The sequence below is a fragment of the Vidua macroura genome, chromosome 7 (assembly GCF_024509145.1).
Source record: "Vidua macroura isolate BioBank_ID:100142 chromosome 7, ASM2450914v1, whole genome shotgun sequence".
NCBI classification, from domain to species: domain Eukaryota; kingdom Metazoa; phylum Chordata; class Aves; order Passeriformes; family Viduidae; genus Vidua; species Vidua macroura.
Genome location: NC_071577.1, coordinates 1,210,165 through 1,232,496, shown reverse-complemented (window position 1 = coordinate 1,232,496; position 22,332 = coordinate 1,210,165). Strand labels below are relative to the sequence as shown.

General features: G+C 55.7%; 2 protein-coding genes and 1 long non-coding RNA gene across 3 annotated transcripts; 2 read left to right on the top strand and 1 right to left on the bottom strand.

Annotated features, from left to right (window-relative positions):
* Positions 1 to 579: 579 nt before the first annotated feature.
* On the bottom strand, positions 580 to 7,080 carry LOC128809924 (circadian locomoter output cycles protein kaput-like; the record flags this gene model as incomplete). The annotated part of the gene is given in 13 exon segments (XM_053982353.1): positions 580 to 678; positions 680 to 1,623; positions 1,626 to 2,295; positions 2,298 to 2,448; positions 2,826 to 2,865; positions 2,868 to 2,966; positions 3,251 to 3,360; positions 3,679 to 3,863; positions 3,865 to 3,879; positions 4,019 to 4,161; positions 4,264 to 4,363; positions 4,614 to 4,703; positions 6,946 to 7,080. Coding segments are annotated over 13 exon segments (2,715 nt in total), but the record flags the coding sequence as incomplete, so codon positions are not given.
* A 7,691-nt stretch (positions 7,081 to 14,771) lies between these two features.
* LOC128809751 (uncharacterized) lies at positions 14,772 to 15,754 on the top strand. The gene is made up of 3 exons (XR_008437835.1): positions 14,772 to 15,206; positions 15,545 to 15,609; positions 15,724 to 15,754. It is a non-coding gene; the product is annotated as an uncharacterized LOC128809751 (long non-coding RNA).
* Positions 15,755 to 16,674: 920 nt separating this feature from the next.
* On the top strand, positions 16,675 to 20,368 carry LOC128809739 (maestro heat-like repeat-containing protein family member 6). Its single transcript, XM_053981979.1, has 11 exons — positions 16,675 to 16,799; positions 17,003 to 17,187; positions 17,270 to 17,407; positions 17,677 to 17,791; positions 17,963 to 18,100; positions 18,333 to 18,509; positions 18,635 to 18,790; positions 18,939 to 19,040; positions 19,402 to 19,504; positions 19,778 to 19,834; positions 20,129 to 20,368. The coding sequence occupies exons 1-11, from the start codon at positions 16,731 to 16,733 to the stop codon at positions 20,245 to 20,247; spliced, it is 1,359 nt and encodes a 452-aa protein (XP_053837954.1). The 5' UTR covers positions 16,675 to 16,730; the 3' UTR covers positions 20,248 to 20,368.
* The last annotated feature ends 1,964 nt before the right edge of the window (positions 20,369 to 22,332 follow it).

Below are 22,332 nucleotides of genomic sequence, written 5' to 3'. Positions count from 1 at the left end.
TGCTGGAGAGCCCAAATCCCCAGGATGCCTCCACTCCCACCAACTCCACCTCTCACTGAGACCCTTCAATGCTGCTGAGCTTCTTGAAGTGCTTGGTAACATCTTTTCCAAAGGATTTGGATGATCTCTGGAGGAGATGGAGAGCACAGGAGGAAAAGAGGCTCAGGCCGGCAGAGATGATGCAGGGCACTAAACAGCAACATGACAAGGGTGGTCCAACACAGGAGATGAGGAGAGCACGCTGTTTTGTTGAGAAACAGCAGTTCAGTGCTACCTGCCTCTGAGGCAGCAGCTCCATCTGCAAGAGGCTGCCCCAAGCACACGGATGTGCCAGCAAGCAATGTCCTTCCTTGGAGCCCAGAAGCCCACAAGCCTCCCCAGAGGCACAGCTGCATCTCCCTGAAAGACTTCTTATGGAACAAAAAGTCCAAACCACTTCATCTTAGACTGCCTGAAAGCACTGGAAGACAAAATCCCGAGAGACCAGGGAGCATGGGACGCACCTGGCGGGTACCAGAAGAGCTCACAGCTGCTGGTGGCTTTTCAAGACAGGGCTCCTGGTTCACATGGAGCCCCAAACCAGGCTGCCCACAAAGGATGGTGTGGCTGCACCCCTGGCAGACCTCCACAGGAGCCGGACACCCCTCAGGTTCTGCAGCCCTCGCACCTCACCTTGAGCCTGGATCTCACAGGTACCGAGGGGCTGCCCAGCTGAGAAGGGAACTGATGGGCAGCCAGGACCCTGCCCGGAGCACAGGGGTGCTCCTGCACCCACCTTCACAGGGAGAGCTGCTGAGCACCTTGAAACCGAGCCCGGTGAGGAGGAAGGTGCTCCAGGGTGGTTCTCAGCAGGGCAAAGCAAAGTGCCTGGCTGCTGGGGAAGGGATACTTTAGCAGCATCCCTCAGGAAGTTGCTCTCATGCCTAAAAAGGCTGTTTCCATAGTGGCACTTGGACAGCACAACGCAGTCCATCTCGTGGGTGCTGGGATCCATGCTGGAGTTCAGCAGGAGTCCGCTGTGGTGCACTGGCCCTGCCCCATGGCTCCTCTGAGGAGCTGCCCCAGCCTGTGGGAGCCACAGCTGTGAGAACCCCTTGTCCTCTCGGAGCACTGCCTGCTCCCCCTCCCAGGAAAAGCTGGGGTCTATGTGGGCTACCAGGGGCTGTTTGGGGAAGCCGCCATGCCCTGGCAGCCTTCTGGCTTCTAAGGGTGCAGGGAGAGCAGCCTCCACATCATCGAGCTTCCCATCCCCAGAGAACAGGGACTGATGCAAGCCCTGGACAGGGCAAGGAAAAGACTGGGAGGGGGGTGGCCACCACAGCCCAGCCCCCGGGGAATTCTCAGGACTGCCACCTGGCAGAGTCTGGGACTCCACGTATGCTCCTGCAGCTTCCAGCTGTTTTGGAACTATGGCCAGCAAAGCCTTCGATGGGCAACTGACTGGGTTTGCCTGGAGGAGTTTATTGTGCCACAGAGTCACCAACGTGTTTGAGTGCAATGGGGGTGAGCAGCTTGAGCCCACCAGCTGGCACCCAGGCTGGCTCTGAGCAGTAGGAAGAGTGTTATCTACAGGACCAGAGGGGGTAGCTTCTGCCTGAAACGCTTGGTTTGCCAGCTGAAGTCTGCAGAGGATTTGCTGCTGGAGATGGGAACAGCCAGCACAGTCCCTGCCACCGGCCCGGCTGGGTTAAACGGGACCTGCTGCTCTGGCTGGGCAAAGCTGCCCTCAGAGGTAACGGAGGCTATGGAGCCCACGGAGCCCACAGCCCCCTGGCCTCCCCATGTGCCCGCTGCCTGGGGCTGTGCTGGGAATGCTGAACCAGCTGCCCAGCAGTGCTGGAAGTGAGCCATAGCACTGTTTTCCTCATGGCAGTGTGGGAAGTCCAGGCTCTTTCCAACACCCTCCCTGGGGAGCATCTGCTCCATATAGGATGTCACCTTGGTGCCCGGCCTCTGGCCAAGCCCCTGAGCTAGTGGCTCCTCCTCTACCCCCAGGCTGAGCAGAGCCTCCTCCCACTGCTGCAGCTGTGTGCTGTCCACCTTTAGGGTCTGGCAGACGTTTCCATCCACCTCACTCTTCTCAAAGAGGGTTTCGATGACCACCAGGAGGGAGTTGCTGTCCTCCTTGGCCCTGCTGACATCCTCCTTCTGAGTCAGCCCATCAGGCTCAGGAATGAGAGCTAGCAGGGAGACCTGAGGCACGTTATCAGCGTGGGAACTGTATACGGATGCATCCTGCTTCATCATGGCCCCAAGGAGAGAGCTGGGGTCTACCAAGCGCTGCTCTGACTTGACTTGGAGTTTGCTTGCACCTGCAACTCCTCCTTGGCTTGGAACGAGTCAAAGAACCCAGGAAGGTCATTCCCACACAAGACTGCTTCCCCTGTGGCAAAGCTGAAAGGCAGCTGCAAGTTTCTCTTCTGGAGATGTTCCTCCCCTTCTTCATTCCTTCGGTGTGGAGGCAAAAAGGGATGGAAACAGCATGAGCAGCTCCTCCAGGCCAGGCAAAACCTCCCTTCTGACAGCAAGAGGGGAACTCACAGCCCTGCCCTGGCTTTTCTAGAGTAAAAGGGGGCTGGACTGGGCTGGCTAAAGAGAGCTCTGGGGAGCCCACAGGGAGGTCTGCATGGCTCAGGGAAGGGCTGCTGCTCTCAGGCAAGAGCATGTCCACAACCACCTCCTCAGAGCTGTTTCACTCACACTACAGGAGGACAAATGCTGCAAAGTGCCAACCTCACCTACCCTTTCCTCCACCTTCATGGCCTCTGTGTGCCTCGGGCAGCCCCCCAAGCCCAGAGCAGCTGAAGGGGGCCAGCAATACTCACGACAGGGCTCGCTGGCGGGCGATGATGCAGTTGGGCATCATCGTTTGTACACCAGCCGTGCGTTGGCCTGCACCCACACCCAGCTGCTCCTCTTGGTCAGCAGCCGGAATACCGTCAGCCCGCTCTCCCCTGTCTTCATCACTGGGGCAGGGACACAAAAGAACTGCCACTGACAGAGCTCCTCCACGGAGGCAGACCAATGACACACGCAAGTTGCCACGAGGTTGACTATCACCTCGTGGCCGTGCTACAGGGGCAGGAGATGCAGTGTGCTGTCTCTCTGCCAGCTGCCCAAGCTCATCCAGGAGGAAGAGCCTTTGTCACAGCTACTCCAGCCCCGGGACGGACAGCACCAAGGAGCAATAGTACAGCCAGAGCCTTGAGGGACCCCACAAACACCCCCACAACAGTCCCCCAGCACTCACTTCTCACATGGTGCTCTGCACAGTGCATCATGTCAGCCGCATGAACAAACTGGTATCCGGACCCTCTTCTGCACAGCTCCACTTCTGTGTATCCCAGGACAACCTTCCTCCTGGAAACAGCACAGGAGTGCAGTGACACCAGGGATGCATCCCCCACAGTTGCACCTCACTGGCCAGACCCCCACTCTGGATGGTGCAACCTCGCCCTGGGCTGAGCTGCATCCTCTGTTCCACAAACCACGCAAACCACAGCAGACAAGAAGTGCTGGTGCCCTGTTAACCTGCTCCCTGTGTTACTGGGGGCCTGCAGTAGAGGGACAAAAACATCAGGCCATGGGAGCTGGGTCAGGTGTTCCTTGTCCCCACCAGGTCTAGTTTTCTGTCCAGCACCAGGGATTTTGCCACAGGGAAAGTGAGAGATGCCTTACCGGGAATCACAGGCCATGGGAGTGAAGTCCAGCTTGTGCTTTGTCTGGAAGATCAGTGTTTTGGTCTGGAGCTCCAGGATGGAGAGAGGCTGGAGGAGTGTGGCAATGGCAAAGAGAGCAACTGGGGACTTGTCTGCTGCTGACTTTTGCTGCCCAAGAAGGAACTTCAGGCACCCTGTAATGGTGGTGGAAATTCAAGGCCTTACAGGGATTAGAAAATGTGGGTGTGAAGCAAACAGGGTGGTGGGAACTGGCTGTGCTCTCATCCCTATGGGACACAAGTGACTCTGGGGGAACACTCTGCAGGCACAGGAGGAGCAGAAGGGTGTCCCAGCATTACCAAGAATCCCAAGGAGTTATCCAGCAGGCAGCGGAAGCGGCAGGTGAAGCTCCTCTCCACCAAGGATTGCTTCTCAGCATGGAGGTGCTGGGGGCTGGACATGGCGCTGCATCTGGCAAGCAGCGGCTGCTCAGGGGGAAAAGCTGGAAAATCAAAAGGAAGCTTTCCAAACTGTGCTGCACACCCTGAGCTCATGGATCAGAGCTGCTCAAGTGAACCCCTGCAGGGATCACCCTGGCACTCACTGTCAGCAGCATGCAGTGGGGTCCTGTGCAGCTGGCGGAGGAAGACGGCCCTGTCGCCCACATGGATCATCTCGTACACACTCTGGTAGATGAGATCCGACTGGAATGACAAAACAGAATAGTGTCTGCTCCTGGACAGCCTGGCAGAGGTGCCGGGAGGAGGACATGGCAGAAGGTTTCCCTTCCTGGGCACTAAAGTGCAGGACTGAGTGTAAAGAACAGGCAAACTCCAGCTCCTTCCCCTGCCACAGGAGCTGCTGCCCTTTGGGAAGCTTTGCTCTCCATCTGCACCTCCTTCCCACACCAGGACTGCATCCATCTGTTTCCAGCCAGGAAAACATGGTGCTCACCTGGTGGAAGCCCAAGTAGTCCCGCACGGCAGGGGAGATGTAGAAGATGTAGCCATCTCCAGTTGCGGCGATGGCAAATCCATTGAGTGCCTGAAAGCAAAAGTTCGGTCCAAACTTACTCTGCCCAGCTTCAATCCCGCTGCTGAACGATGAAATCCCCCAGCTGTTTCTTCAGCATCCAGGGACAGGAAGGGACCTTCTTCCTCAACAAGGAGCCCCACAAAGAAGGACAGCACTTGGTAACCATGCAAGATTCTCTTCTGCGGAGTTTCTTCTTCTCAGCACAAGCAATGATCCAAGCTGGACTGACCACTTTCTCCAAACCTCCCATGGAACCCCCTCTCACTGCAGGGCAGCTCCTGCGTCAGGAGGGACCAGATAGGGAGAGGTTTCATGGAGGATCTGGAGTCCTCCTTTCCAGCTGGGAATAGCTCCACTCTCCTAGGGCTGTGCTTTGGACACGACACTTCTTGTGGGTCCCTTCCAGCTCTGCATATTCTATGATTCTGGTGACCATTTCAGGCTGATTTTCCTCAAAAGCAAAGCACTGCACTAGATAGTAACTCATGCCCCCTGTTCTTCACTGTGATGTGTTTAATTTATTAGTGAATGGAAGGAGAGAAATTAGGGAAAGAACACCCGAAATGGAATCTTAGCGTACAGATCCAGCTTGCTGAGGTACCAGTCCCTTCCCTTTGTGTGCTGTTTGGGAGCCCCCTGAGGGATCCCAAGTCAGAGATTGCTGCAAATCACAGTATATGCTTAAAATGATCTTTGTGGGGAGGAAAAAAAGCCACCAGGCAGCTCAGCGGGGGAGATTTCTGTCGCAGTAACACCTCATAAGCTCTCCAGATGCCTTCAGTCACCCCAGCCTGCCAATGCTCTGATGTTGATGGCTCAACAAATTGCCATCATATGGTCCAAGTCCACAGCCCTGGGGAGTGCTCAGGAGATGCTGGGGCTGGGGCAGTCACGGGCTCCCTCCTGGTATCCAGCTGCTCCTCTGTGACCATCACACTGGCACACAGCTGGGACCATGGGGGACCTCGTGTAGTCCAAGATTCACTGCCAACAGTCACACTGAGCTCCCAGAAGTCACTGCCTCACCCAAATCCCACATGGAGGCTCCTGCTGGGGGTCTGCTCACACTGCCTGCTGCCTGGAGGGCTCTGCAGGAGCAGGGCTGAAGCAACCAAAGCCAGGCTTAAAGAGAGCCAAGCATTCATCTGCTGGTGTTTGGAGAGGTGGGAGAAGAGGACTGAAGGCCCAGAAAGCCTATAGGAGAGCTGGAGAAGGTGGTGAGGCCCTGGCACAGGGTGCCCAGAGAAGCTGTGGTTCCCCTGGATCCCTGGAAGTGACCAAGGCCAGACTGGATGGGGCTTGGAGCAACCTGGGATAGTGCAAGGTGTCTGTGCCCATGGCAGCTCATCACAAGATGACCTTTAAGGTCCCTTCGCACCCAAACCATTCTGGGATTCTGTGAAAGGCCAGGCATGGGAGATGCCAAGAACACAGAATGACTGAAGGTCTTGCACAGACTCGTCCTGCAGCCCCAGTAAGCATGTTCCTCAGCTGATGTGCCCAGATGCTTGTTCAGCAGTCAGCCTTTCCATGTGACCTTCCATGCCAGGCCCTTCCAGCTGACATTTATAGATGGCAGCCCAAAGCAGCAGCACTGTGGGAGGCTGATTCACCAGGCCCTCGTGCTCCGAGCTTCACTGTCAGCTGTTTCATGAGACACACGTGGCCTTTCTACAAAGCATAGCTCTCATTTCCCACTGGTTTTGTCCACCACTGTTGCCCAACATCCAAGTGCTCTTCTTTTCTCCCCCAAAACCTACAAACTGAAGCTGGGCTTTTCCCATCCTAGGCAGGCTGTGAACTCATCCCTCCAGAGTTCACACAACGCCCCAGGTAAGGCAAGGAGTTCCTGGGGGATGTTTTGTCTCACAGCTCTCAACATTCTCCTCTTGGCCTTTGCTAAAGATAATGAACCAAGCCAGCACCTTGGGAACTACTCAGGGATCAATCCTTACACCACCATATGACATCCCTGAACCTCTTGGTTGGGATGGAGCTTATGTCCATGAGATGTAATATAATCAAAGGGGCAGCAAATTGCTGTGGGATGAGAGGGAATGGTGGGAATGGGGATCTGGACCCATCCCAGCCAGGCAGTGCCACTGGTCTCTGTCCCCAGGAACTCATTGCCTGCAGGAATCACAGTGAAGCAGCTCTGGGCAAGGCAGGGTCTCCTCCCGCTCCACAGATGCGACCACAAGCTCCAGAGCAGCTTAGGGAGACCCCAAATGACCAAGCCACAGCACCATACCTGCAGCAGTAGCTCCCCCTCAGGAAACAGCTCCCTGTCACCCTGCGGCTCTGTCCATCTGTCCCCTCCTGGGGGTCTGGGCTGATCCATGCAGCTGCCAACGTTTGGAGCTGTAGCTGCAAGTGAGAAGGCAAGAAATCAGTGTGGAAGAGGCAAGGCAGGAGCCTCCCACTCCTCCTTCCCACCCCAGGGCTGCTCATGCAGCTACTGGATGCCGTGGACCCAGCGCAGTGTGGAGGAAGGTGTGACCATCAGTGGGAACTGGCACAGAGCCCACTTACAGAGCCATGCCCAGCTTGCCTGAGGCTTCCTCCAAGAGATTCTTTCCCCTGCTTGATCTCATTTCTGGGAAACCTCACTCCTGCCAGGGTGTGAGGCAGAGATGCAACAGACAGAGGGGGGCTGAGTGCTTCTCTGCTGCCCAGGCTGGAGAACACCACCCAACACAGCCAGGAGGCTTCTGGTTAGAGCCTGGCAGAGCTGGAGTTGGCTCCAAGCCGCCCCACTGGGGTGCTCTGTCTGCTCCGCTGCCCTTCAGGGTTAGAGAATGACAGAAACAAAGCTTCCCAAAGCACCTCAGATGCCATCAAAGCACCCATACTTGTTTTCTCCCTTCCACCTTTGGCTGCCTGGAAGCAGATCAAGAGCTGGCGGCCATGGTACTCCCAGTGACACCTGAGAGCTCTCGGCTCCCAGGACTTGCTGCCATGACCTCCCTAGGCTGATTCAGGAGCTGCCTCATGCTTCAGCACTGGATGCCTTCAAGGCAACACCCCTGGGTGCAGCCAGCATGAAACCTCCTGCTGCCCTGCTTGTGGGACCTCAAGCATCACAGGACTCCCACAGAACCAGTTGTTCAGGGAACAGGAATGAGGACAGGGGCTCCCAGGCAAATCTCCAGCATGATCCTTTATCTGCTGATTATCATTGAAAAAACTCAATCCAAGCTCACCTGCCAGCAAAAGGATGATTTTCAAGACATGTCTTTGTGCCAGCTCACACAAAAAAAAGGAAAATCACAGAAAAGCTCAAAGCAGCTCCTGTGTAGGAGCCACCCCACATCTGCCACCACCACCAGCAGCTCATGCAGCTCCCTGAGGACCGACTGAGCTCACACCCCCCGTGTAATTCACATCCCAGCAGAGAGCACTGCCTGCCCCATCTCAGCCCTGGCTGTCAGATGGTGCTGGATCCAAAGGGAAAAGATCCTCTGAAAGCTGGATATGAGGAAGAACCTCAAACCATCCCAAGTCTGACCATACATTTAATTTTCTCCATGGCAGAAGCTCTCACTTCACCACTGAAATGTTTTGAAGGTTTGTTGGGTTTCTTCCCTGGTAACACTAAGTTCAAAACCAAATTTGGAATCTAAAGCAGTTTCATGTGCAACTGCTGATCTGGGACATTTTGCTTTGCAGCAAATGTGATGGATTGGCATGCTTGAATTCAAAACTAATTTGGAATCAAAGCATCCCTGGGATGTATTTACACCCGGAGCCCGAGTGTCAACAAGTACCCACCCGTGGAGGCTTTCATCAACCAAGGCATGGATACAGTAGGGTTAGGGTAACTAGCTGCAGGTCGTGCACAAGGTGACACAAATAGCAGTGGAGAGGGTGCTCTGGAGCAGAGTCAGCCTCCATCTCCATCGCTGGCAGAGCTGGGATACTTCTTGTTCCCTCAAACCTTCAGTACTCCTTGGAGATGCTCAGGCAGCATCTCCACCTTATCCATCAGCTGTGGCTTCTGCTCTTTTCCATCCTGTGCTGTCAGACCAGCCTGCTCAGGGGATGTGAGACCTCTGGGAAAGGTTGGGAAAGACGAGATTCAACAGAATCTTTGCTTGGAGACACCAAGCAAAAAGCCTCCTCACATGATAGCCGAGTGATGCTCAAGGAAAAAAAATCCCATCGAGACCACATGGCTTCAATTTGCACTTCATGGAGTGTAATAGTTTCAAAATGAAACACTGATTCTCATTTAAAATGTTATTTCTTTTGAAGGGTTGACTCCTCTCGAAAGCATTGAAATGAGGCAGGCTGGCAGGGGATTTCAAAAAGAAGCAAGTTCTTCCAAAATAAAGCTCTAAAAGGGCACAGAACTTTTTGAGAGCATGCATATTCCTGAGAGCATCTGGTCTCCAGCTCTCTCCCACAGCATCCACCAGCAGTATCTACAGGGAAAGCTGGGGAGAGCTGCTGTGGCTTTCAGAATCCAGCAGGAAATACCCATTTTGTGCTTTCCAGCAAAATTTCTTCACCTCTCCCACTGATCTTAGCAAGGGGCTTTTAATCTCCCACCAAAGGTGCTCACTTCCCCTTCTCTCAAACACAGAGCAGTCCATTTTTGCAGAGCTGAGCTCAAAAATCCTCCAGAAGCTGTCTCCCATGGGACACACCTGACCTGGGGAGAAGGTCTGGAGCATGGAGAGAGGGGAGGAAACTCAAAGAGATGTTGTCTGCCACCAAAGGACTGGTGGTGTGGAGCAGCTGGTGGTCATATCCAGCCCAGTCCTCACCATCCACAGCCAGGGGCCATGTTATTCCTGTGGCTCTCCTCCTTCAAACAGGTCTCTGAACTCATCCTCTCTTAAACTGCCAAGAGGCATCGGGACTGGGAGCAATCCCAAGAGAAACCCAAGCACTTCCAGGTAGAGGACTCCAGGCCTATGCAACCACCAAGGGTACAGAGACTATTCCCAGTCACTTTTTGACTTGGAAGGGAAAACCCAACATTTTAACCATATCCCAGCTCATTTACAACACAGGAAACCTCATGGGAAGGAGGGGTCACTCCTGAAACATCCCCTTGCTTGAAACAAGATGGGGAGATGCCACCCTCTGGAATCCCCCCCGGAGCTACGGATCCCTCAGCCTGCTGAAGCCAGGTCTCCAAGGGGCCAATGGCTACGATGGACTGGAAACAGTGGCTGGCAGGAGGAAGAGAGACCCACTGGCTGCCAGGCAGGACAAAGCAGGTGACGAGCTGTATTAAAAGCTGGCTAATTCATCCCCTGCTTCTAATGGAGCAGTTCAGACTCCCACACAAAGCAGCTGAGACCACAAATTAATGGGATTAAAGGAAACAGGTCCAACATGTATCCAATCGATAATATACCCACAAAACAAAAGTAACTGGCTAATAAGACAATTCACATTTGCTGTTTGTGCCCAGTTTTTCCAATCTCCTGCAGTGCATCTTGCACAATTAATGGGAATTAACATGTGGATGTGGTGCTTAGGGACATGGGTTAGTGGTGGGCTTTACAGTGCTGGGTTAATGGTTGGACTTGGTGATTGCAGAGGTCTTTTCCAAGCTTAATGATTCTGTAATTCTATGAAAAAGACCATGGCAAAAGCCATCTGCATTACCAGGTAAGTCCCAGGCATCTGCTGGAGCAGTGTGGTTGTCACTTACATTTTCAAAGTGCTGGGACAGAGGCTGTGTGTAATTCTTAAGACAGTAAGGGAAAATCCAGCTCTGTCCTGAACCAGCCAGAGCACTGCAGGGTTCCTGCCGCTGGTGTGATCCCCAAAGACTGCAAGGCTTTCACTCAGCCAGGGAAGATGCCAGACAGGATCAGTAGAGCCTCCAGCATCAATGAATCAGGATGTGCCCCATACATCCCCAAGAGCACCCCCCTATGGATTGGCTTTCTTGCCTCTGCAAGGAGGTTCCTAAGCCCTGCAATGGAGGAAAAAATTCCAGCAGGAGAAAGAAGGGAGAAGGAGCAAAGTCATCTAATCTCTTCCCTTTTTTGCCCATCACATTCCCAAAGAAAAGCAGGGCAAGGCAGCCATGGAGACAAAAACACATCCCTTGCCTCTGGCATAGATTTAGCACTGAAAATAAAAGGTTATTGGTAACAACCCCAGAGCCAGATCTGCTCTCTCAGACTGGGTTACGCTGGGGGGAGTTGACAAGCTTCACGCATGGCAAACACTTCCCTTTGAACAGGTTCTAGAGGTACCTGGCATCCAAAAACCAGGAGCTCCCAACTCTTCAAGTAACACCAAGCCACACACAACCATTTTTGTCTTGGACCCAATCCCAAACCCTGTCAAATTAGCACTAACCTTTGCCTCAGCTGTTTAAAAAAAGGCATGGTGCCAAGCAGAGAAGGCTCATGCCATCCAAGTGAAACAGACAAATGCCAAACCCACAGATTATAAACTATTTGGAAAAGTCACTCAGTATTTTCCAAGGCGCACAGAAATGCCCTGGGGAGCACTGGCATCCCCAAGTTCACATCTGTAGGAATATAAAAAGGTAAAAGACACTTTCTAAAGCTGAGAAAGGCTGGGAAATTTATAAACCTTCTCATGAGAAAGCTAGGAGGTTAAGAACCAAGTGAATACATTGATATTTATCATGAGGAACGAGAAAGAACAAGAACTTATTGATAGCTCAAGATGTGAGAAGTCCTAGATATATGCCTTGCAAAGATAGAAAAAGTTTCCATCTTAAAGAGTGAATAATTGTGTATTGTTTGTGGTTCATAGAAGTCCTTTTGTTAACGTTAAACCCACATGGGTCCTTTTGTAACTGGTTAGAGTATAATGCATTTACACCTTTTCTTTTATGCTATTGATTCAAAGAATATGTAGAAAAAGGCTTTGCATGGGCTGCCATCTTGCCTCTGATCTGTGTTTGCATGGATGTTGTTATTTTCCTGTGTCTCTTACTTTTTGCTTGTATGATACAGACAGATAATAAATCCTAAGTCTGCAAGCAGCCAGGGTCCCATCCCGTTTGTGAGACAAGGCCTGATCCGGCACAGAGGCAGTGAGCAGCTTCTATTGGTAGAGGGCCTGGGGCTGCACCTCTGAACCTTCATCTGGAAATGCACTTAGGGGAATACAAGCTAGAGCTGGAGTGCCTGTCCTGAAAGGACCTGAACTCCTTCAGCCTTGCCAGTGTTTCTTAAGGGTGTGTTGGTGTTCCCCGAAAAAGCTGTACATTTAGGGAAACGCCTTTGGAGGAAAGGGGCTTGCTTCTCAAGGAAAGTGCTTCCCCAGGGAGCTCCCAGTGAGGCAGCTGCAAGTGTCCCCCTTTGGCTCTCTGTGCTCCTTTCAGTCCTTGAAGGCTCATTGCACTTGGCAGAGGGGCAGGAAGAAGGCTGTGAAGAGCAGCTTTGGCATCCACCTGGAGCTGCAGAGAACAACCCAAGCACCTGCAGCAGGATGTGTTACCCCCCTTTGAACAGAGGTGTGAGCAGAACCATCTCTGTCCCGCTGTGAGCCCCAAAGCTCTCTCTGGGAGCTGTGAATTCAAAGGCTTTTACACACTCACATTTCAAATCTTCCCTGGCTGCTGTTGTCCCAGACTGAAAAAAGCAAGATGTATTCTATTTGCCATCTGTATGGCACTTGTCTTGTGTTAAGTGGGCACTTGTTCCTTATCTCTTCCACAATCAATCCTTCCTTATGGGGAGACATCTGCTGATAAGGGGCCATTGAGTGTCACTGCATGACTGATAAGAACTCTAACTTCCCATTGGGAGAGGCTCTGGCCAGAGGGAGGAGCCAAGCATTCCTACCTGCAAATATAGGCTTGAAATTCTGGCCCAGGAGCACAGCTTTTTTGCGCTGGATTTTCCCAGAGGAACAGCTGCCTCTTCCACTGCCTCTTCAGAGGAAGACTGCACCCTTTTCTACAAGATCACTACTCCAACAGAACCACACCTGACACTCCAGGAGGACTGCAGCCACAATTCCAATTGCACTGCAACCAACAACCTGACCAACAGGGTGTCAGGTTGTATTCTGACTCTGTCCCTGTTGTTTTAGTTCACTGCATTGTTTATTTTATCTTTTAATTTCTTCCCTAATAAAGAACTGTTATTCCTGCTCCCATATTTTTGCCCAAGAGCCCCCCTTAATTTCAAACTTCTAACAATTCAGAGGGAAGAGGTCTACATTTTTCCATTTCAGGGGAGGCTCCCGCCTTCCTTAGCAGACACCTGTCTTTCCAAACCAAGACAGCTGTGTTTCGACTCTCAGCAATACGCATTTGCCTCCTGCTTGGTGGGAGCCGCTGTGGCCCAGGGCCAGCCCAGAGCTGGGCTGGGTGGGCCAGGCAGCGTGGAGAGTCTTGGCTGATCTTGGTGTGCTCCTGGCCTCAGAAAGGCTTGGAAGGTTTGCCTCCCCAAGTGTCCTGCTCATTGGCTCTCCCTGTGCATCTTGGAGAGCACAAGGGAGGCATTTCTGGCAGCTGGGCATCAGCAGGCCTTAAAATGGGGGCGGGTTGTGGAGCGAGCCCAGCTGAGATACCCTGAGAGGAGCCCAGTGCTCCTTGCTCCTCTCTGCTGACACGGGAGCGTCTGTCTGCTTTTGGGACGGCCCTGGCTGTGTCAAGGGTGCTACGTGGACACGAGACAGCCGGTCCTGTCCCGCTGGGTCCCAGCAGTGCCTGGCAGCAGTCCTGCATCCACGTCAGGATGCTGGCCAAGAGAGGCCCTGGAAGCTGAAGCAGCTGACTTTAAGCTTTTGCAGATACACGCAGGGGATGGCCAACAGTGTTCCCTCAGGATACTGCAGTCCTGAGGGGCCTCCCCAGAGCTGCCTGATGCCGCCCACTCCTTGCGGCACCAGTTGCTTTCCTCTGGAATGTTCTACCTCCCCCGAGAGTGAAGGGGGAGCTGGAGAAAGAGCTTGCCAGGCTGCTCTCCATCCTTTCCCAGCAGCCCTGGCTGAGTGGAGAAGTCCGAGCTGAGCGCAGATGTGCCAATGGAGCAGCCGTGCACAGGAAGGCTCGGTGGGAAGGATGAGCCAGGATCCATAGGCCTGGCAGCCTGAGCTTGCTGCCAGGGAAGGCCTTGGAGCGGATGCTCCCGAGTGCCATCCCACAGCACGTGCAGGGAACCAGGGGGTCTGCTGGAGGGTGGGAAAGCTCTGCGGAGGGACGGGGACAGCTGGGGCTCCTGGTGGGCTGTTGAGGGCTTCTCTGCGGGTGTTTGCAGGGGGTTGGTGTTGGGGAGCGTGTTGGGGAAGGAGTTGTCTGCAAGGTGAGAGGTCTAGGCTGGAATTTGAGTCAGCTTGAAGGCAGCATCTGTGGTTTGGCACAGCTTTGCTTACGGAGGCCAGAAGGAATATCTGTGACTATTTCTCTTCATGGCCCTGATTCTCCTGCAGGGAACAAGATGGGAGAGCTGTACTTTATTGGCCACTTAGATATCTGTACTGGGGGAGGACGAGCCCTTTGTCCATCTACTCATTTGTCTGGGCTACTTTTGTAAGACTGAGTGGACTTTCATTCCTTGAGAGCTTTTATTCCTTAAGAGAATTACGATATTTTCATCCCTTCATCGAAAACCATTTGCACACCAAAGAATGGTCTTCTTTTTGCCTCTGTATAGTGCTATGTTTCAAAAGGGACTTCCAATGGAATGTGTTAAGGCAAATGAGTTGCTGCTTTTAGGTGGGAACAAACTTCCAAATCATTCACATTCTCCGGCAATCGCTATTAATTTGAGAAGTTTTGGAACTACTTGATTTGCGCAATGAGATGTAAAGCCTTCCGGAATTGAGGAGTCTTAAATGCAGGGCAGGGTTTGCTGATGGTTTGAGTTGTTCCTAAAGATCCTGTTGGGCTGCCTTAGACACTTGGGGCCAGGGATTCCTTCCAGCCTGGGCCACTTTGGGTGGGGCTGGGGGTGGCCCCAGGGCAGGTGGCAGTGTGTGCAAGGGCCCTTTGTGACACGCTGCAGCACGGTCACCGTGTCATGGAACAGGCCAGGGTGTCCAAGGGCCCTCCCTTTGTGACACGTGGTGACATAGGAGCTGGCGGTGACAAGAGCACACCACAGTGCTTGGAGCAGGCGACGGGACAGGACACGACAGAGCGGTGCCGTGAGGAGTCCTCGCACAGCGCGCTCCTTCGTGTCTGACCCGGAGCTTTTCTGAGGCGTTATTCCTGCAGGTGACCTCGTGGCAGGACTGTGGGACTTGGTGACCAGAATAATTTATGAGGGGTCTCCTGTCATTGTGGCAGGAACCCTCAAGACCAGAGTGCAGGACTTGCTGTCCTGCAGCCTTCCTGAGGCTCCTCCGTCTCAGGTGCTTTAAAGGCACAACTGCAATTGTTGACTTGCATATATCCTGAAGCATCTCTCTGGAAGGTGCCTTCAAGGCTAGCTGGTGGAATGGCAGGCAGATTTCTCAGCCTGTTCAAAGTGTTCAGGGGGGAAAAAAAGAAAGGCCCTGGAGCTGCCCCAGCACAACAGCCTGAAGAGCCAGGGCAGATCCAGACACTGCAGGATGGTGAGTGGCAGAGCTGGGCCACAGGGCTGATGGCTGCAGCCAGCGTGGCTCCATCCCACCCCATCCCATCCCATCCCATCCCATCCCATCCCATCCCATCCCATGCCATGCCATGCCATCCCATCCCATCCCATCCCATCCCATCCCATCCCATCCCGTCCCCTGGGGACGGGCCCATGGACAGGATGGAGGAGGGGCCGGGCAGACACCCTGCCGTGGCCCTGCTCCATCCCCTGGGGCATCCCGGGGCCCTCCCTGCCTGGGGAGTGCAGGGCTGGGCTGTGTTCTCTGGCCTCTCCCGCAGCCCCTCAGCTCTGGCTGCGCTTGCTCTTTGCCAGATGCAGCCCTGGACCGGACACAAGAGCAGGAAGCCGCCCGTGGCCGCTTCCGCAAAAGCCTGAAGGTACCAGCAGCCATCCCCACCTGGGTTGGGCCTGCTGTCACTGCTCAGCCCAGCACCACGCTTGGAGCACTCCATGGAACATCCCGGGCTTCCCTGTCCTTTCTTATCCTGCAGATGTTCCGGCAGTTCCTGCGCATTCAGCATAGGAAGACCACCAGCACATCAGCTGCGGGCGCAGCCGAGCCTGACTCGGGGCTGACCGAGCTCCAGGCAGAGCCCGATGGCAGCCCAGATTCAGCTGAGCGCTCAGAAGACTCTGCGACCTCAGAGACTGAAACCTGGGCAAAGGCTCATCTCATGTCTATGACTGAGGACGTGGCCATCACAAACACCAAAACCAGAGAGACTCAGGGCCTTACAAATACTGACACCATGCCTGCTCCAACTATGATTCATGCTCCCACTATGGATTTTTTCGAGGAGAGTGCTGTTCCTTCTCACCAGCAGCAGCAGGTAAGCAGCCTGGGTCCACACCTGGAGGCCTCCCAGGATGGTGTGTCCCCTCAAGCCATGGTCTCTGGACCCCTCAGCCTTTGAGGCCAGCACAGTGTGGTGGGAACAGAAGCACTTCTTGGGGGAAGCTGGGGAAGTGGTTCCTTTGGACAGCGCTCCAAGTCTCCCCCATGTCTCTTCCAGGTGCCAGCCAAGGTGAAGAACATCCACCAGAGTCTCATGTCCCACGTCTCTGTGGATGCCAGGCTGCAAACGGACATTGTGAGGCTGGCAGAAGAACACCCTGCTGACGTGGTGCTGACCCTCCTGCGCTGTGCCCCAACGTGTGACAGGTACGGGGCCCACGAGCCTTGAGAGCTCAGGGCTCAGCAGCCTTTAGGGCCCGTGGCCCTGCACAGCCTGTCCAATGGTCTCTGCCAGACAGGCAGAGAGGCCCAGGACCCTCGGGCCCCTCTGTTTCCTGAGCCTGCTGCCAATGCTCCCCCCCTGCCCTTCAGGGCACCAGGTCTCTGTCACCTGGGCCCCCACAGCTGCACAGGGCATGGTGCTGTGACTGAGATGCCCCTGACACAGAGCTGCCATCCCACAGAGCTGCTGCAAAGATGTGGAGAGCCATAGGCTCATCGGGACCAGCACTGGAGAAAGCGCTGCCAACACTGCTCTGTGTGATGGAGGACTGGCCTCTGCACAGAATGTGCACCTCCGATGGGGACAACAAGGACCTTTTTGCCCTGGCTGTGAGTTTCTGGGCCTTTGCTCAGCCCCAGGTCGCCTCTCCAGCAGCTCTCCATCCTCTCCATGCCTCAGGCGCTGGGCTGAAACCTGGCCTAGGGGCAGGCTCAGGGGGCACCAGGCCCGCTGCTCCCCCTGCCTCTGCCCTTGGGCCCTGCCCCATGGACACCTCGGCACTGAGCGCTGCCTTGGGCTGCTTCTTTTGCAGGCAACTCTGGTGATCTGGCTGATTGTGCCTGAGTGCAACAAGGCCATGATCCCTTATTCTGGGCGACTGTTTGTGGCTCTGCTCTTCCATGTTGTCATCACCACACAGCAGATGCCACCAGAGGAAGTTGATAACTTCTGGAGTGCATGCCAGGAGAAACACCGCCTTCCCAGCAAGCCCAACAGGTCCCAGTCCTCCTGTCCTTCCCGTGCCCTTGTGGCCAGAGGCAGTGCTCCCAGTGTGACCTGGGCTTTGCTCTGCACACAGGTTTGCAGTGCAGGCCATGAAGGATCTGCTCTGCCGACTGCAGTGTGACCATGTGGTGGTGGCTATGGAGCGCAAGGGGTGCTGGGACATGATGCTGTGTGCTCACACCCAGCACTATGCCGTGGGTCTGCTGGCCAGGTGAGACCCCCTTCTGCCCACTGTCCCCAGCATTTGTGCCCTGTGCCCCACACAGTCCCTGCGGTCATGGGCCAGAGGGCCTCGTCAGCAAGGGACGGCCAAGAAGACTGGAAGAGGCTGGGAGAGGAGGGTGCCCAGAAGGGGCTGCCTCTCCAAGTGCTCACATCCCCTCCAGGGATGCTGGGGAAAGACCAGAGCTCTGTGAATCAGTGCTGGGAGAGCTTTGGTCTCCCCACCTCAGGGCTTTGGTGTCTTTTTCCCCCTGCCAGGGAGATGCTCCGTGTTTTGATCCCTTTGTGTTCTTGCATCACACTCCACTTGCTCCGGCAGCTCAGCAGGGAGGAGCCGTGCTGGGATCTGCCCTTCCTGGCATTCCTTGTGGAGGTGAGCCTGTTGGCCAGCGCTGCCTCGCTGAGCTGCCTCCCAGCTCTCTGCCCTCTCGTAGCCACAGCTGCCAGGACAGTGCCCACGCCCTGTGCTGCTGCCTGGGCCCAGCCCTGTGCGCTTCTGGGCTCCTGGTGGCCGGGTCCCCTGTCACTGCCCTGTGCCTTTCAGGTCCTCGAGCGCCTGAACTTGAGTAAATGTGGTGGCAGCGTCATGAAGATCATGTCAAGGTACCTCCAGAGTCAATGCAGTCAGAGGCGTCGCCTGGCACTCAGAGGCCTCATGGTGCCCAGCAAGGATCTCTTGATGGTGAGAAGGGGGCAGCGGCTGAAGCTGCGCTGGGGAAAGCAGCCCCTTGGGCTGGCAGGGCTTCAGGAGCTGAGGCAACTGCTCCCAGCTCTCCTGCCTCACCTGCCCCAGTGCTTTGGGACAGGCCTTTGGCCTGTGGGCCCTGCAGCAGCAGGGTGGCGTTGCAGCGCCAGGGCGCTGCTGGCCGTGCAGCCGTCCATGGCTTCCCAGCACAGCCTTGTGTTCCACCCAGGCCAGAAGAATGTGCAGCGTGTCTCAAAGCCTTCTGCAGCTGCTGGGGGATGAAGATAGAGAGGTGGTCAGCATGAGCCTCCATGTGTTCACCAATGTGCTCCAGCACAAAGACATCCTGGTATCCAGCACCACCGCCCCAAAGCTGGCTGAGGCACTCCTGCTGCTCTTTGACCACGTAAGGTTCTGCATCCTGAGCCACAGGCATCGGGTGCTTCCCAGAAAGTTTGTGCCCTGTGGATTTTCAGGCCTTTGCCCAGGTGGGCCTGGAGTAGCTGGTGTAGGTCTTTTCCTTTCCTCTAGGACAACAGCCATGTGCAGTTGCTCTCCATTCAACTCTTCTGTAAGGTGATGGACTTGGTAGTGGATGAGGGAAAAAAGCCCCTGGAGACAATTGTGAACAAGAGCCTGGACACACTTTTCATCTACTGTCATGATGAGAACTGGCACGTGGCAAAGGTGAGCATTTCTATGATGCTGGGAGGGGGCTCGGCTGCCTCCTGCCCTGGCGCCTGGCGGGCTGCAGCCTCCTCCAGGCCTTGGCACAGGGACACAGGTCTTGTGGCCTGGGCTGTGGGGCCATCTCGGGGTCTCTGCTGCTCTCCAGGCCTCTCGGGAAACGCTGCATTGTGCAGCCAAGTTTCTGAAGAGGAGAAAGCTCAAGCAGCTGCTGGAGAAGGAGCATCTGTGGAAGTTTGCTGAGGTCCTGGTAAGGACGGCCTGGAAGGCCCAGGCTCAGGCTGGAGAAGCCCCATGGGCACAGTGCTCAGTGTGTGGGCTGGCAGCTGTGCCCCTGCCCGCTGCTGCAGCCAGAGGCCGCGCGGGCTCTTCTCCAGGCTCCCGTGGGTCCCAGCCGGGTGCCGATGGAGCCCCGGCCCGGCAGGGCTGCGGGGCAGCACTGCGGCTCCCCGGGCAGCAGCCGGCCCTCTGCCCCCTCCAGAGCCCGGCGCCAGCGGCTGCTGGCCGGGCCTCAGGGCTGTGCGGGCAGGGGAGGCCGGGGCTGGGCGCAGGGAGCGCCCGGCCCAGGGGCTGAGCCCACGCCAACCCTTCCCTGCTGCCGCTCTCTCCAGCTGGCAGAGGACAGGAGCCGAGCGGCCGAGCACCTGCGCCGGGCCCAGCCCTACCTGCAGAGCCCACAGGAGCCCCTGCGAGAGGTGGCCGTCAGGTTCATGGGTGAGCCAGGAGCCCGGGCTCCCTCCCCGCCCCGCCGCAGCTCGGCCCCAGCCCCGCCTGCTGCCCCGGCAGCGCCATCCGGGCCCGGCGCCGTGGAGCCCCGCCTGGCCTGGGCGCTGCTGCCGCCCTCCGGCAGCCGTGCCCTTGGGCGGCAGCGTGCGGCAAGGGCCTGGGCTGAGCCCTGCCGGGCCACGAGGCCGTGTGGCCACAGGGCTGGCAGCGCCGCTGGCAGGGAGCTGTGCCGCTGGGCCGTGACAGGCTCTGTGTTCGCAGGGATGGCCGAGCGGAGCTTGAGGGGGCAGCAGGGAAAGCTCCACGCCCTCAGTCAGGGTGAGTGACGGCAGCGGACTGACAGCAGGCACTGGTGAGGGGAGCTGGAAACCCTGCCCTGGCTGGGGCAGGCTTCACTCCTTGTGGGGATGAGGGGTGACGTGGGCAGAGCACACAGAGATTGCAGGGACATGGGCCGGGGTGATTCATGGCCAGCCCCTTGTGGCCGATCCTGTTGGCCCCTCCTCTCTTGTGGCTAGTGCAAGACCTGAGTGGGACACCCTTGGCGGGAGGGTCTCCTAGGAATCCCGCAGATCTGGCCCCTGACTGTGGCTGTTTTCCTCTCTGTTCCAGCCATTCAAGCCCAGAGGAAAGGCACTATATCCCACTGGAGCAGGACTATTCATGCCCAGTTTACCAGCAGAGCTGAAGAATTAAGTTCATCTTCAGGATCCAGTGAATCAGTGTCCTAAGAACAGCACCAGAAGACACTGAGGAGGACACCATCTCCCGCTGCCACTGGAGCTCCAGGCACAACTGATGTTTGGCACAGCTGAGCCTGTAGGACGCTGGTGTGGCTTCAGCCCTCGCCCTGCCTGTCTGAGAGCTCCCTCCCTCCAGCTCTCAGACCATGTCCATCCCCTTTTTTTCTCTTCCAGTTCAAACCTTTGTTTCCCCTTTCATTAATAAATGGTTTGTCTTTTTCGCTTTGCCTGCATCTCTGTGGAGATGAAGCGACGCAAATCCTGAGCCCAGGGACACACAGGCCCCTGCTGCCGTTCTCTTCCACGCCGTGTTTTGTGCACACGCACAGAGCAACGAGGGCAGATCAGGCTGGAAAGGTGCCTGTGCTGAAGGTGCAGTTCCACAACACTGTGGAGTTGCAGATACTGCTGAGCACCCTGGAGGCCCTGGAATTTGGAAGAGCCAACCTGAGGATGAACCCAGCTGTGAGGGATTCCATGGCAAGCATCCACGGAGGTCAAAGGAGCATGGAATGCTGGAAGTTTTCAAGAGCAGCTTCTTGAAAGCTCAGCAGTGCTCCATCCCTGCACAGGATGAGGAAGAGGACAGAACCAGCGACCAGCCGGGCTTAACAGGCGGCTTTGGGTGTGCCTAAGAGCAAATGAAGCAGCAGCACGGCGCCCGGGACTCGGACGCGCGACCGTGACAGTGCCCAGAGCGCTGTCAGGCAGTGCCGGGATCCCGGGTGTGGTTCTGGTCCCCACAGGTGAGGAATGGCAACCCCAGGCTCAGAGCCAGTCAGAAAGCCAACCAAGTGAGCCCACAGGGAGGGCACCTTTCCCGTTTCTCTTGGGCATGGCCGCAAAACAGCCCCTGCTGCTTCTTCCTCCACCTGTGTTTGGGGTGTGCTGCTGGCAGAGGCAGCTAGGTCGTGCTCTGCCTTCCAAAGCCTGTTGGGAGCAGGCATGAAAAGTGCTGCGTGCAGAGTGGAGAGCCCTGGAAGGTGCTGGCAAGAGCGTCCTGCGGGAACAGGGCTCTGGTCTGTGGCCAGGAACAGCCTGGCTTTGGTGGCGTGAGCGCAGGCAGGAGTTGAGGCAGGTGAAGAGGCAGCGGGCAGCTTGTGTTGGTAGAGGGCCTGGGGCTGCACCTCTGAACCTCCACCTGGAAACGCACTTGGGGGAATACGAGCTAGAGCTGGAGTGCCTGTCCTGAAAGGACCTGAACTCCTTCAGCCTTGCCAGCGTTTCTTAAGGCTGTGTTGGTGTTCCCCGGAAAAGCTGCGCATTTAGGGAAACGCCTTTGGAGGAAGGGGGCTTGCTTCTCAAGGAAAGTGCTTCCCCAGGGAGCTCCCAGTGAGGCAGCTGCAAGTGTCCCCCTTTGGCTCTCTGTGCTCCTTTCAGTCCTTGAAGGCCCATTGCACTTGGCAGAGGGGCAGGAAGAAGGCTGTGAAGAGCAGCTTTGGCATCCACCTGGAGCTGCAGAGAACAACCCAAGCACCTGCAGCAGGATGTGTTACCCCCCTTTGGACAGAGGTGTGAGCAGAACCATCTCTATCCCGCTGTGAGCCCCAAAGCTCTCTCTGGGAGCTGTGAATTCAAAGGCCTTTACACACTCACATTTCACATCTTCCCTGGCTGCTGTTGTCCCAGACTGGAAAAAGCAAGATGTATTCTATTTGCCATCTGTATAGCACTTGTCTTGTGTTGTCTTGTGTTAAGTGGGCACTTGTTCCTTATCTCTTTCCACAATCAATCCTTCCTTATGGGGAGACATCTGCTGATAAGGGGCCATTGAGTGTCACTGCATGACTGATAAGAACTCTAACTTCCCATTGGGAGAGGCTCTGGCCAGAGGGAGGAGCCAAGCATTCCTACCTGCAAATATAGGCTTGAAATTCTGGCCCAGGAGCACAGCTTTTTTGCGCTGGATTTTCCCAGAGGAACAGCTGCCTCTTCCACTGCCTCTTCAGAGGAAGACTGCACCCTTTTCTACAAGATCACTACTCCAACAGAACCACACCTGACACTCCAGGAGGACTGCAGCCACAATTCCAATTGCACTGCAACCAACAACCTGACCAACAGGGTGTCAGG